Here is a 15329-nt window from a genome sequence, read left to right on the forward strand (position 1 = left end):
CTGATTTACGTGACCAAGTTACCTGCTGCTAGCTGGACAAAATCCTATGCTATGCTAGGCTATCGATAAACTTACACAAATGCTTGTCTAGCTTTGGCTGTAAAGCATATTTTGAAAATCTGAGATGACAAAAGGCTAAGCTGTGTCTCAATATATTTCATTTGTGATTTTCATGAATAGGAATATTTTCTAGGGATATTTATGTCGGTTGCGTTATGCTAATTAGTGTCAGGCGATGATTACGCTCCCGCATGCGGGATGGGGTGTCAGTAGAGGTTTTAAGGTGGTAAATTACCTTTAATGGTGTCAGACCGAGGCTCTGCATCTGTCTTCGTGCTCCTAGACCTTAGTGCTGCTTTTGATACCATCGATCACCACATTCTTTTGGAAAGATTGGAAACCCAAATTGGTCTACACGGACAAGTTCTGGCCTGGTTTAGCTCTTATCTGTCTGAAAAATATCAGTTTGTCTCTGTGAATGGTTTGTCCTCTGACAAATGAACTGTACATTTTGGTGTGCCTCAAGATTCTGTTTTAGGACCACTATTGTTTTCACTATATATTTTACCTCTTGGGGATGTCATTCGAAAACATAATGTTAACTTTCATTGATATGCGGATGACACACAGCTGTACATTTCAATGAAACATGGTGAAGCCCCAAAATTGCCCTCGCTGGAAGCCTGTGTTACGACATTTGGAAGTGGATGGCTGCAAACTTTCTACTTTTAAACACGGACAAAACAGAGATGCTTGTTTTAGGTCCCAAGATACAAAGAGATCTTCTGTTGAATCTGACAATTAATCTTGATGGTTGTACAGTCGTCTCAAATAAAACTGTGAAGGACCTCGGCGTTACTCTGGACCCTGATCTCTCTTTTGAAGAACATATCAATACTGTTTCAAGGACAGCTTTTTTCCGTCTACTAAACATTGCAAAAAAATCAGACGTTTTCTGTCCAGAAATTATGCAGAAAAATTAATCAGTGCTTTTGTCACTTCTAGGTTAGACTACTGCAATGCTCTACTCTCCGGCTACCCGGATAAAGCACTACATAATCTTCAGTTAGTGCTAAACACGGCTGCTAGAATCCTGACTAGAACCAAAAAATGTGATCATATTACTCCAGTGCTAGCCTCCCTACACTGGCTTCCTGTTAATAAGGCAAGGGCTGATTTCAAGGTTTTACTGCTAACCTACAAAGCATTACATGGGCTTGCTCCTACCTGTCTTTCCGATTTTGTCCTGCAGTACATACCTACACGTACTCTACGGTCACAAGCCGCAGGCCTCCTAATTGTCCCTAGAATTTCTAAGCAAACTGCTGGAGGCAGGGCTTTCTCTTATAGAGCTCCATTTCTATGGAATGGTCTGCCTACCCATGTAAGAGACGCAGACTCAGTCTCAACCTTTTAAGTCTTTATTGAAGATCTCTTCAGTAGGTCCTATGATTGAGTGTAGTCTGGCCCAGGAGTGTGAAGGTGAACGGAAAGGCACTGGAGCAACGAACCGCCCTTGCTGTCTCTGCCTGGCCAGTTCCCCTCTCTCCACTGGGATTCTCTGCCTCTAACCCTATTACAGGGGCTGAGTCACTGGCTTACTGGTGCTCTTCCATGCCGTCCCTAGGAAGGGTGCGTCACTTGAGTGGGTTGAGTCACTGATGTGGTCTTCCTATCTGGGTTGGCGCCCCCCCCTTGGGTTGTGCCGTGGCGGAGATCTTTGTGGGCTATACTCGGCCTTTTCTCAGGATGGTAAGTTGGTGGTTGAAGATATCCCTCTAGTGGTGTGGGGGCTGTGCTTTGGCAAAGTGGGTGGGGTTATTCCCTGCCTGTTTGGCCCTGTCCGGGGGTATCATCGGACGGGGCCACAGTGTGTCCTGACCCCTCCTGTCTCAGCCTCCAGCATTTATGCTGCAGTAGTTTGTGTCGGGGGGCTAGGGTCAGTCTGTTATATCTGGACTATTTCTCCTGTCTTATCCGGTGCCCTGTGTGAATTTAAGTATGATCTCTCTAATTCTCTCTTTCTTTCATTCTCTTTTTCAGAGGAACTGAGCCCTAGGACCATGCCTCAGGACTACCTGGCATGATGACTTCTTGTTGTCCCCAGTCCACCTGGCCGTGCTGCTGCTCCAGTTTCAACTGTTCTGCCTGCAGCAATGAAACCCTGACTTGTTCACTGTGATTACAATTATTTGACCATGCTGGTCATTTAACATCTTGGCCATGTTCTGTTATAATCTCCACCCGGCACAGCCAGAGGAGGACTGGCCACCCCTCATAGCCTGGTTCCTCTCTAAGTTTCTTCCTAGGTTTTGGCCTTTCTAGGCAGTTTTTCCTAGCCATTGTGCTTCTACACATGCATTGCTTGCTGTTTGATGTTTTAGGCCGGGTATCTGTACAGCACTTTGATTTATCAGCTGATGTAAGAAGGGCCATATAAATACATTTGATTTGTATGGCCTGGGTAGTCTGGGTAGTCTGGATAGTCTGGATTGTTTGGGTAGTCTGGATGGTTTGGTGGTTTGGGTAGTCTGGATGATCTGTATGGTCTGGGTGATCTGTATGGTCTGGGTAGTCTGGATGGTCTGTGTAGTCTGGGTGGTCTGGAGTTATCTGTATGTTCTGTGTAGTCTGGATGGTCCGGGTAGCCTGGATGGTCCGGGTAGTCTGGATGGTCCGGGTAGTCTGGATGGTCCGGGTGGTCCTGGTGTTCTGGGTTGTCTGGATGGTCCTGGTGGTCTGGGTAGTCTGGATGGTCCAGATAGATTCTCTACAGATGACTTTCTATCAAACTTTGTTTGGATAGTGGATTGTCTATATGGTCCTTGTTCCCCTGTGGTTGGAAGGTAGGGTTGGCTCGTGAGAGACAAATTCTCTGAGAATATTATGAAAAAAAAATGTTTAGATTAATTTGAGCCTTAACCTGAAAACACCCAAACTTGACAGACTCCATCCTTACAGATCCACAGGAGATCTGACTATAGTTTTCTATCGCTTTCCTTTTTCCATGATGGTACATGAAGGATCTACATAATATTCCCCTCTTCTCCCATGTTTCCTTATCAGCAGTCCAAACCAGACACTGCCAAGTCTACTCCGCCATCTATTGGTGGGATGGTATAATGATATACTACAAACCAACTGCTTTACTATACCACATGGTGGTGCAGAAGACACACCAATATCTGGTTTGATCATGCAGTATATTCATAACTACAGTATATCTCAGTGGTTCATAGATCATAGTGTGTTTGAACGAAGACCTCACTATTATTTAGATCATTGTGTCTGACATGAGACAGACTTCCAAAAGACATCAGGTAAATATGTAAAACATACTGGCCACAGTAATGTGTTGGTCCAACTATTCTGATGTTATCTGAAATAGCCTGGACCGACAATATAATGGGCAGACGGGCTAACTGTTACAACAGTTACAAACCTTTAAGTGGTTGAGATATTGTTCTCATATAGGCCACTTCTGGATTTGGAATATGTCATGAGTTCTGGAATATGGCAGGAGTTCTGGAATATGGCAGGGGTTCTGGAATATGGCAGGAGTTTTATTAGTGATCTGAATCAAATGTGTCATCATGACGGTACAAAAAAAACAAAAAAACATATATTTTTTTATCTTTGTATTATCTTTTACCAGATCTCATGTGTTATATTCTCCTACATTCCATTCACATTTCCACAAACTTCAAAGCTTTTCCTTTCAAATAGTATCAAGAAAATGCATATCCTTGCTTTAGGTCCTGAGCTACAGGCATTTAGATGTGGCTATGTCATTTTAGGTGAAAATGCTTAACTGACTTGCCTAGTTAAAAAAATATGAAAACAGAAGTAAATAGCCATACATGCAGCAACTGAATGGGTTAATGGTTAAAGAAATTGATATGATCCTAAACAGAAGTTGAGAACCATGACATCTAGCTCCTTACATGCTCAATTCCTCCTAGGTAGACTTCAAAGGGAGACCTTTTTCTCTCCATGCACTCAGACAGCAGAGCGAACCTCGGAACATGGGGCAGATAGTACATTGTGACAACTACAGAGGAGAGCATATCCACAAACCGCGCACTCCAGATTGCAGTAGTAAGTAGGTTCTAGGTTCTTCAGTGCAACACCGGGTTGTTCTCTGCTGAAAAACATAATTTCACCAAGACAATGTGTAATGGCATTATGACATTGCTGCTTGGGCAAATATATATATACATATATTTCTTTTAAGCAGATGCAAATCGGCTTTAAGGCTGATTTGTCTCAATCAAGACACTGAATACAGTCACTGGAAATGTATTTGGGCAGAATTCTCTGTTTTTTCCCAGATAGAAAATAGGTTTCTGCTTCAGAACAATAAACCCAGTTAAGTCTGAGCACTGTGGTGACTGAGGAGACTGCTTGCCCGAAGTGCATGGAGAGGATGGATTCACTGTCTGTTCCGAACTGACGGAGAGAGCCTAGCCTACTGCATTGAGAAAAAGGTAAGGTGCAATTTTAATGTCTTTATAGTAATGCATGTAGCTTATTCATACACAGTTTACAACAAATATTGCAAGCATATTTTTACTCAAAATGTATTTATAAGCATAAGCATTCAAACTCAGAATACTTTAGTGTTTGTGCTTATTATACCATGAACGTTATGATTGACAGTAATGCCGGGATACATATGAAATGCCATGTGGTTTAATGATATTATGATTCTATATCTACAAAGTGTTTGTCTGTGTATCCTCCACAGCTGATGGCAGCAATGGCATCCTCTTTTCCCAAAACATTCCGAAGGGGATTCCATGGCCATTCATCCTAAATAAAGTCTGAGAGCAGAGAACAACCATGAAAACACCAAGATCATTCCTGTTCATTTTCCTCCTATATCATGTGAGTTCTTTAATATAAACTAAACTGTTTTTTCTCGGGTATGAGGAATAGCCTACAGTCACAAATTACATTATTTTGTTAATTTAATGCAATCTTTTCAAAGATAGTTTAGGATCTGATTAGTATGATTTATCTGCTAAATAAATCAACTGTCAAAACACTTTGCAAGACATGGCAAATACATAAAAAATATGTTCATGCAGGTGACATTAAATAGGAGTTAAGTTTCAAATCAGTACATTATTTTAAAGCATACTTGACAATGTTTTTACACACCACCTCCAAAATAAAAAAGTCTCTATTCAATGTATTCATATAGAAAAATAAAGACTGCCCCCACTGTGACTGTGCTATAGAGAAATAAAGACTGGCCCCACTGTGACTGTGCTATAGAGGAATAAAGACTGGCCCCACTGTGACTGTGCTATAGAGAAATAAAGACTGGCCACACTGTGACTGTGCTATAGAGAAATAAAGACTGGCCACACTGTGACTGTGCTATAGAGAAATAAAGACTGGCGCCACTGTGACTGTGCTATAGAGAAATAAAGACTGGCCACACTGTGACTGTGCTATAGAGAAATAAAGACTGGCCCCACTGTGACTGTGCTATAGAGAAATAAAGACTGGCCCCACTGTGACTGTGCTATAGAGAAATAAAGACTGGCCCCACTGTGACTGTGCTATAGAGAAATAAAGACTAGCCACACTGTGACTGTGCTATAGAGAAATAAAGACTGGCCCCACTGTAACTGTGCTATAGATAAATAAAGACTGGCGCCACTGTGACTGTGCTATAGAGAAATAAAGACTGGCCCCACTGTGACTGTGCTATAGAGAAATAAAGACTGGCCCCACTGTGACTGTGCTATAGATAAATAAAGACTGGCGCCACTGTGACTGTGCTATAGAGAAATAACACATTCAGGATGAGTATAGGCTATACAGTAGAAGTATATTTAATACAATTACAATTATAACTGTCATTATTTATAAATGGTTGGAATTAATCTGTATCGATAAAGTTGAATTTCACATAGCAGACCTATGGGGACAGGCATGGTCCACATGAACATATATAGCAGAGCTATGGGAACAGGCATAGTCTACATGAACATATATAGCAGAGCTATGGGGACAGGCATGGTCCACATGAACATATATCGCAGAGCTATGGGGACAGGCATGGTCCACATGAACATATATAGCAGAGCTATGGGGACAGGCACGGTCTACATGAACATATATAGCAGAGCTATGGGGACAGGCATGGTCTACATTAACATGCTATATAACATGCTATATAACTGTTACAGACCTATATCTATCCGACCCTGCCTTTCTAAGGTCTTCGAAAGCCAAGTTAACAAACAGATCACCTACCATTTTGAATCCATGCAACAGTTTGGGTCTGGAGTGTCTCCCCCTTTGAAGAGGGGGATGACGGCAGCAGCTTTCCAATCTTTGGGAATCTCAGACGATACGAAAGCGAGGTTGAACATGCTCGTAATAGGGGTTGCAACAATTGCGGGAATCATTTTAGAAAGAGAGGGTCCAGATTGTCTAGCCCGGCTGATTTATAGGGGTCCAGATTTTGCCGCTCTTTAAGAACATCCGCTATCTGGATTTGGGTGAAGGAGAAATGGGGAGGCTTGGGCAAGTTGATGTGGGGGGTGCAGAGCTGTTGACCGGGGTAGGGGTAGCCAGGTGGAAAGCATGGCCAGCCGTAGAAAAATGCTTATTGAAATTCTCGATTATCGGTGGTGACAGTGTTACCGAGCCTCAGTGGAGTGGGCAGCTGGGAGGAGGAGCTCTTATTCTCCATGGACTTAGCAGTGTCCCAGAACGTTTTGGAGTTTGTGCTACAGGATGCAAATGTCTGTTTAAAAAAGCTAGCCTTTGCTTTCCTAACCAAGTCCTAAAGCAATGGGACACCATACATCGTTCTCAGATTATTACCAATCCCACAAGGTATATTTTTAACACCCAGAAAAGGCTACTCTTCTTGATGTTATCCTCACAAACAATCCTAACAGGTATCAGTCTGGTGTTTTCTGGAATGACCTTGATCACTGTTTTTACAGCCTGTGTTCGTAATGGCTGCTCAGTGAAACGACCTGTCCTGAATTGTCATAGACGCTTGCTAAAAAACTTTACTGAGCCAGCCTTCCCTCATGAACTGGCCTCTATAAAATGGTATAGAATCACCTTGATCCCCTCTGTCGAAGACGCTTGGACCTTCTTTTTTTTATATTTTCAGTGGTATTGTTAACACACCCCCATGAATAAAATGAGAATTAAAAACAGGTTCAGCCCCTGGTTCGACCGTGATCTTGCAGAGTTACTCCACCTCAAGAATTGCATTTCGCGAAAGGCTCGGCACACGCATACTCAGTCTGACTGGCTCTCGTTCAGGCAAATGAGAAATACGTGCACTCAGGCTATCCAGAAGGCTAAAGTTAGTTACTTTAAGGAGCAGTTCTCTCTCTGTGGGTCTAACCCCAAGAAGTTCTGGATAACGTTGAAAGACCTGGAGAATAAATCCTCCTCCTCACAGCTGCCCATGTCCCTAGAAGTTGATGATGTGGTTGTTACTGACAAGAAGCACATGGCTGAGCTCTTTAATCACCACTTCATTAAGTCAGGATTCCATGCCTCCTTGCCTATCCAACATTTCCTCATCTCGCACCCATTCTAATGCGACTGTCCCTGATGCTTCTCTCTCTTTTTCCTGTGCACTGCTACAAAGATTCTCCCTGCAGGCAGTCACTGAGTATGAGGTGATTAAGGAGCTCCTGAAACTTGACCCTCTCCAAAATATCTGGGTCAGATGGTTTAAACCCTTCCTTCTTTAAGGTTGCCCATATCATCGCCAAGCCTATCTCCAACCTTTTAACCGATCTCTCCTTTCTGGGGAGGTTCCCATTGCTTGGAAGGCAGCCACGGTTCGTCCTTTATTTAAAGGGGAGATCAAGCTGATCCTAATTGTCATAGGCCTATTTCTATTTTTCCCTGTTTATCAAAAGTGTTGGAAAAACTTGCCAATAATCAGCTGACTGGCTTTCTTGATGTCTATAGTATTCTCTCTGGTATGCAATCTGGTTTCTGCTCAGGTTATGGATGTATCACTGCAACCTTAAAGGTCCTTAATGATGTCACCATTGCCCTTGATTCTAAGCAATGTTGTGCTGCTATTTTTATTGACTTGGCCAAAGCTTCTGATACAGTACACCATTTCATTCTTGTGGGCCGGCTAAGGAGTATTGGTGTCTCTGAGGGACCTTTGGCCTGGTTTGCAAACTACCCCTCTCAAAGAGTGCAATGTTTAAAGTCCGAACATCTGCTATCTCAGCTACTGCCTGTCACCAAGGGAGTACACCAAGGCTCAACCCTAGGCCCCACACTCTTCTCAATATACATATGTACAGTGCATTCAGAAAGTATTCGGACCCCTTGACTTTTTCCACATTTTATTACGTTACAGCCTTATTCTAAAATTGATTAAAAAAACAAACGTTTCCCTCATCAATCTACACCCATAATGACAAAGCAAAAACAGATTTTTTGAAATTTTTGCAAATGTATATAAAAAAAAATGAAATCACATTTTCATAAGAATTCAGATCCTTTACTCAGTACTTTGTTAAAGCACCTTTGGCAGATATTTAAGCCTGGAGTCTTCTTGGGTATGATGCTACAAGCATGGCACACCTGTATTTGGGGAGTTCTTCCCATTCTTCTCTGCAGATCCTCTCAAGCTCTGTCAGGTTGGATGGGGAGCATTGCTGCACAGCTATTTTCAGTTTTCAGGCTTCTCCAAAGATGTTTGATCTGGATCTGGCTAGGCCACTCAAAGACATTCAAAGAATTGTCCCGAAGCCACTCCTGCGTTGTCTGGCTGTGTGCTTCGGGTTGTTATCCTGTTGGAAGGGGAATCTTCGTCCCAGCCTGAGGTCCTGAGCGCTCTCAAATCAAATTGAATCAAAATGTATTGGTCACATACACACGGTTAGCAGATGTTATTGCAAGTGTAGCGAAATGCTTGTGCTTCTAGTTTCGACAGTGCAGCAATATCTAACAAGTCATCTAACAATTCCACAACAACTACCTAATACACACAAATCTAAGTAAAGGAATGGAATAAGAATATATAAATATATGGATGAATAATGAGGCATAGGCAAGATGGTATAAAATACAGTATATACATATGAGATGAGTAATGCAAGATATGCAACCATTATTAAAGTGGCATTATTAAAGTGACTAGTGATCAATTCATTAAAGTGGCCAATGATTTCAAGTCTGTATGTAGGCAGCAGCGTCTCTATGTTAGTGATGGCTGTCTAACAGTCTAATGGCCTTGAGATAGAAGCTGTTTTTCAGTCTCTCGATCACCGGGTTGGATGCACCTGTACTGACCTCGCCTTCTGGTAGCGGGGTGAACAGGCAGTGGCTCGGGTGGTTGTTGTCCTTGATGATCTTTTTGGCCTTCCTGTGACATTGGGTGCTGTAGGTGTCCTGGAGGGCAGGTAAGTAGCGTTGTGCAGACCGCACCACCCTTTGGAGAGCCTTGAGGTTGAGGGCGGTGCAGTTGCCGTACCAGGTGGTGATACAGCCCGACAGGATGTTCTCAATTGTGCATCTGTAAACGTTTGTAAGGGTTTTTAGGTGACAAGCCACATTTCTTCCACCTCCTGAGGTTGAAGAGGTGCTGTTGAGCCTTCTTCACCACAGTCTGTGTGGGTGGACCATTTCAGTTTGTTAGTAATGTATACGCAGAGGAACATCAAACTGATAGGTAAGGTGGAGGTGATATGATCCTTGACTAGTCTCAAAGCACTTCATGATGTGAGTGCTACGGGGCGATAGTCATTTAGTTCAGTTACCTTTGCATTCTTGGGTACAGGAACAATGGTGGCCATACTGAAGCATATGGGGACAGTAGACTTGGATAGGGAGAGATTGAACATGTCCGTAAACACTTCAGCCAGCTGTTCTGTGCATGCTCTGAGGACGCGGCTGGGGATGCCATCTGGGCCAGCAGCCTTGTGAGGGTTAACATGTTTAAATGTCTTACTCACGTCGGCCACGGAGAAGGAGAGCCCACAGTCCTTGGTAGCGGGCTGCATCGGTGGAACTGTATTTTCCTCAAAGCGGGCGAGGTGTTTAGTTTGTCTGGAAGCAAGATGTTGGTGTCGGTGACGTGGCTGGTGTTCCTTTTAATGGTCACAGTAGTGACAACATCTCCTATACACTTCCTTATAAACTCACTCAACGAATCAGCGTATTCGTCAATGTTGTTGTTTGACGCAACATATCCCAGTCCACGTGATGGAAGCAGTCTTGGAGCTTTGGAATCAGATTGGTCGGACCAGCATTGAACAGACCTGTGCAACTGGGTACTGGACTTCCTGACGGGCCGCCCCCAGGTGGTGAGGGTAGGTAACAACATCTCCACCCCGCTGATCCTCAACACTGGGGCCCCACAAGGGTGCGTTCTGAGCCCTCTCCTGTACTCCCTGTTCACCCACGACTGCATGGCCACGCACGCCTCCAACTCAATCATCAAGTTTGCGACGACACTACAGTGGTAGGCTTGATTACCAACAACGACGAGACGGCCTACAGAGAGGAGGTGAGGGCCCTCTGAGTGTGGTGTCAGGAAAATAACCTCACACTCAACGTCAACAAAACTAAGGAGATGATTGTGGACTTCAGGAAACAGCAGAGGGAACACCCCCCTATCCACATCGATGGGACAGTAGTGGAGAGGGTAGTAAGTTTTAAGTTCCTCTGTGTACACATCACAGACAGCATCGTCCACCCACACAGACAGCATTGTGAAGAAGGCGCAGCAGTGCCTCTTCAACCTCAGGAGGCTGAAGAAATTTGGCTTGTCACCAAAAGCTTCTACAGATGCACAATCGAGAGCATCCTGTCGGGCTGTATCACCGCCTGGTACGGCAACTGCTCCGCCCACAACCGTAAGGCTCTCCAGAGGGTAGTGAGGTCTGCACAACGCATCACCGGGGGCAAACTACCTGCCCTCCAGGACACCTACACCACCCGATGTCACAGGAAGGCCATAAAGATCATCAAGGACAACAACCACCCGAGCCACTGCCTGTTCACCCCGCTATCATCCAGAAGGCGAGGTCAGTACAGGTGCATCAAAGCTGGGACCGAGAGACTGAAAAACAGCTTCTATCTCAAGGCCATCAGACTGTTAAACAGCCACCACTAACATTGAGTGGCTGCTGCCAACACACTGACTCAACTCCAGCCACTTTAATAATGGGAATTGATGTAAAATATATCACTAGCCACTTTAAACAATGCTACTTAATATAATGTTTACATACCCTACATTATTCAACTCATATGTATACGTATATACTGTACTCTATATCATCTACTGCATCTTTATGTAACACATGTATCACTAGCCACTTTAAACTATGCCACTTTGTTTACATACCCTACATTACTCATCTCATATGTATATACTGTACTTGATACCATCTACTGCATCTTGCCTATGCCGCTCTGTACCATCACTCATTCATATGTCTTTATGTACATATTCTTTATCCCTTTACACTTGTGTGTATAAGGTGGTAGTTTTGGAATTGTTAGTTAGATTACTCATTGGTTATTACTGCATTGTCGGAACTAGAAGCACAAGCATTTCGCTACACTTGCATTAACATCTGCTAACCATGTGTATGTGACAAATACATTTGATTTGATTTGATCTTTTATTTGATTTTGATTTGATTTACATCAATATTATTCTCTGAGGCAACCCGGAACATATCCCAGTCCGCTTGATCAAAACAACCTTGAACCGTGGATTCCGATTGGTCAGACCAAAGTTGAATAGTCCTTAGCACGGCTACTTCCTGTTTGAGTTTCTGCCTATAGGAAGGTAGGAGCAAAATGGAGTCGTGTTCAGATATGCCGAAAGGAGGGTGGGGAGGACCTTGTATGCATTGAGGAAGTTAGAGTAGCAGTGATCCAGTATTTTTCCAGCGCGAGTGCTACAGTTGATATGTTGATAGAATTTCAGTATCCTTGTTCTCAAATTTGCCTTGTTAAAATCCCCAGCTACAATAAATGCAGCCTCAGGATATATGGTTTCCAGTTTGCATAAAGTCCAGTGAAGTTCCTTGAGGGCCATCGTGGTATCAGCTTGAGGGGGGATATACATGGCTGTGACAATAACCGAAGATAATTTTCTTGGAAGATAATACGGTCGGATTTTGATTGTGAGGAATTCTTGGTCAGGTGAACAGAGGGACTTGAGTTCCTGTATGTTGTTACAATTACACCACGAGTCGTTAATCATGAAACATATACCCCTGCCCTTCTTCTTCCCAGAGAGATGTTTATTCCTGTCGGCGCGATGCACAAAGAATCTAGGTGGCTGTACAGACTCCAACAGCATATACATACCGAGAGAGCCATGTTTCCGTGAAACAGAGTATGTTACAACCCCTGATGTCTCTCTGGAAAGCAACCCTTGCCCTCATTTCATCGACCTTGTTATCTAGAGACTGGACATTAGTGAGTAATATACTCGGAAGCGGTGGGTGGTGTACAAGCCTCTGAAGTCTGACCAGAAGACCGCTCTGTCTTCCTCTTCTCCCTGGCAATGTTGTTTTGGGTCAGCCTCTGGAATCAGTTCAAATGCCCTGGGTGGTTCGGACAAAGGATACGCTTCGGGAAAGTCGTATTCCTGGTCGTGCTGCTGATATCCAATAGTTCTTCCCGGCTGTATATAAAAACACTTAAGATTTTCTGGGCTAACAATGTAAGAAATAAGTTCTAAAAAATGAAATACTGCAAAGTTTCCTAAGGATTAGAAGCGAGGCAGCCCTCTCTGTCGGCACCATCTTGATGATACTGACGCTCAGAACTAAAGTTTCACGTAATAGGTCAGCTGCTTGATTAAAGGGGCAGTGGAGTTAAAAATTGGATTTCCTGTATTTTTTAAGGATATAAACTTTTGAATCTTTTTAAAAACTAAAATACACTACGTTTGCATTTCCTGCTCTTCAGGAAAATTCTCAGCAACAAAAGAGTGATCAAATTAAGATCCTACATCTGTATGCATCCAGTTACTATGCTATCTGGAATAATATGGCAGAGTTCATGTCCTCTAACCTTTCCCTCTGTGTGTCTTTTTCTTTGTTTCTCTGTAGGTGTGGTGCAGGAAAGCCAAACAGCAGTTCCAAACAGCAGCAGAGACAGAGCTGATAGAGTGGGGGGAGGGGGACCATGAGGAGGAGTTCTCCCCCAGCGGAGCCGGGGCCAATCCCAGAGTTCTCAAGCCCCTGAGGCTGTTCGCTAGGGGGGTCCCTGGAGCCCCCGGGTCCGTCGGGACCCCCAGCCTTAAACGCAACCCCATCAGGGAGATGACATACCTAGAGAGCATGGAGGACTTCTGGGATTGGTTATCCAACCAGACAGATGTTCAGGCCAGCCAGGCAAGAACCAAGCGACGACCCATCATCAAGACAGGCAAGTTTAAGAAGATGTTTGGCTGGGGAGACTTCCATTCCAACATTAAGACTGTCAAACTCAACCTGCTGATCACCGGGAAGATCGTGGACCACGGTAACGGAACGTTCAGTGTTTACTTCCGCCATAACTCCACTGGCCTGGGGAACGTGTCGGTGAGTCTGGTGCCGCCGTCTAAAGTGGTGGATTTTGAGATATCTCAGCATTCCACACTGGAGACCAAAGACTCTAAAGCTTTCAACTGTCGTATCGAGTATGAGAAGACCGACCGCAACAAGAAGACGGCTCTGTGCAGCTTCGACTCCTCCAAGGTGTGTTACCAGGAACAGACACAGAGCCACGTTTCCTGGCTCTGCTCTAAGCCCTTTAAAGTCATCTGCATCTACATCGCCTTCTACAGTGTGGACTACAAACTGGCGCAGAAGGTCTGCCCGGACTACAACTACCATAGTGACACTCCCTACTCTTCCACTGGCTGAAGGTCTGCCGGACTACAACTACCATAAGGACACTCCCTACTCCTCCACTGGCTGAAGGTCTGCCCGGACTACAACTACCATAATGACACTCCCTACTCCTCTACTGGCTGAAGGTCTGCGAGACTACAGCTACCATAATGACACTCCCTACTCTTCCACTGGCTGAAGGTCTGCCCTGGACTACAGCTACCATAATGACACTCCCTACTCTTCCACTGGCTGAAGGTCTGCCGGACTACAACTACCATAATGACACTCCCTACTCCTCCACTGGCTGAAGGTCTGCCGGACTACAACTACCATAATGACACTCCCTACTCCTCACTGGCTGAAGGTCTGCCGGACTACAACTACCATAATGACACTCCCTACTCCTCCACTGGCTGAAGGTCTGCCGGACTACAACTACCATAATGACACTCCCTACTCCTCCACTGGCTGAAGGTCTGCCGGACTACAACTACCATAATGACACTCCCTACTCCTCCACTGGCTGATCCCGTCTGTAGCATGTACCTGTTAGTTTGACCAAGTATGACCAACCCTGTTTGACTTTTGAAAAGAAAAAGTTTATAACCAACCCTGCTTCTGTTCCGGTTGACCGTTGGGGCCAACCGTTCTGTTAGTTTGACCACAATATGGCCTACCATTCTCTTAGTTTTAATACAATATGACCAACCCTGGCCGAACGTTCTGTTAGTTTGACCACAATATGACCAACCCTGGCCGACCGTTCTGTTAGTTTGACCACAATATGGCCAACCCTGGTCGACCATTCTGTTAGTTTGACCACAATATGACCAACCCTGGTCGACCATTCTGTTAGTTTGACCACAATATGACCAACCCTATCGGACCGTTCTGTTAGTTTATCCACAATATGACCAACCCTAGCCGACCGTTCTGTTAGTTTGACCACAATATGACCAACCCTGGTTCGATTGGCCAAGCCAATCCTTCTGTTCCTCCTCCTCATCCCCACAATGTGTTCTTAGTAAATCCCAGTCCATTAGAACAGTCCAGGTGTGTGGTAATGGGGTAGACCATAGACTCTCACTACTACATGACACCCTGCAGATCTGTACAACAATGTCAATGTCAAATCACTTCTCAAATCACATTTTAATCACATATACAGTTGAAATTTACATACACCTTAGCCAAACTCAGTTTTTCACAATTCCTGACATTTACTCCTAGTAAAAATTCCCCGTCTTAGGTCAGTTAGGATCACCACTTTATTTTAAGAATGTGAAATGTCAGAATAATATTAGAGTGATTTATTTCAGCTTTCATTTATTTCATCACATTCCAGTAGGTCAGAAGTTTACAGACACTCAATTAGTTTTTGATAGCATTGCCTTTAAATTGTTTAACTTGGGTCAAACGTTTCGGATATCCTTCCACAAGCTTCCCGCACTAAGTCGGGTGAATTTT

The 15329-nt window shown here is 44.1% G+C and overlaps 1 protein-coding gene across 1 annotated transcript; it reads left to right on the forward strand.

The window, feature by feature from the left end:
* Window positions 1-3791: 3791 nt before the first annotated feature.
* LOC110501893 (neurexophilin-2) lies at window positions 3792-15119 on the forward strand. The gene is made up of 4 exons (XM_021579749.2): window positions 3792-4098; window positions 4332-4487; window positions 4748-4887; window positions 13095-15119. The coding sequence occupies exons 3-4, from the start codon at window positions 4843-4845 to the stop codon at window positions 13890-13892; spliced, it is 843 nt and encodes a 280-aa protein (XP_021435424.1). The 5' UTR covers window positions 3792-4098; window positions 4332-4487; window positions 4748-4842; the 3' UTR covers window positions 13893-15119.
* Window positions 15120-15329: the final 210 nt, after the last annotated feature.

The sequence above is a fragment of the Oncorhynchus mykiss genome, chromosome 22 (assembly GCF_013265735.2).
Source record: "Oncorhynchus mykiss isolate Arlee chromosome 22, USDA_OmykA_1.1, whole genome shotgun sequence".
Classification (NCBI taxonomy): Eukaryota; Metazoa; Chordata; class Actinopteri; order Salmoniformes; family Salmonidae; genus Oncorhynchus; species Oncorhynchus mykiss.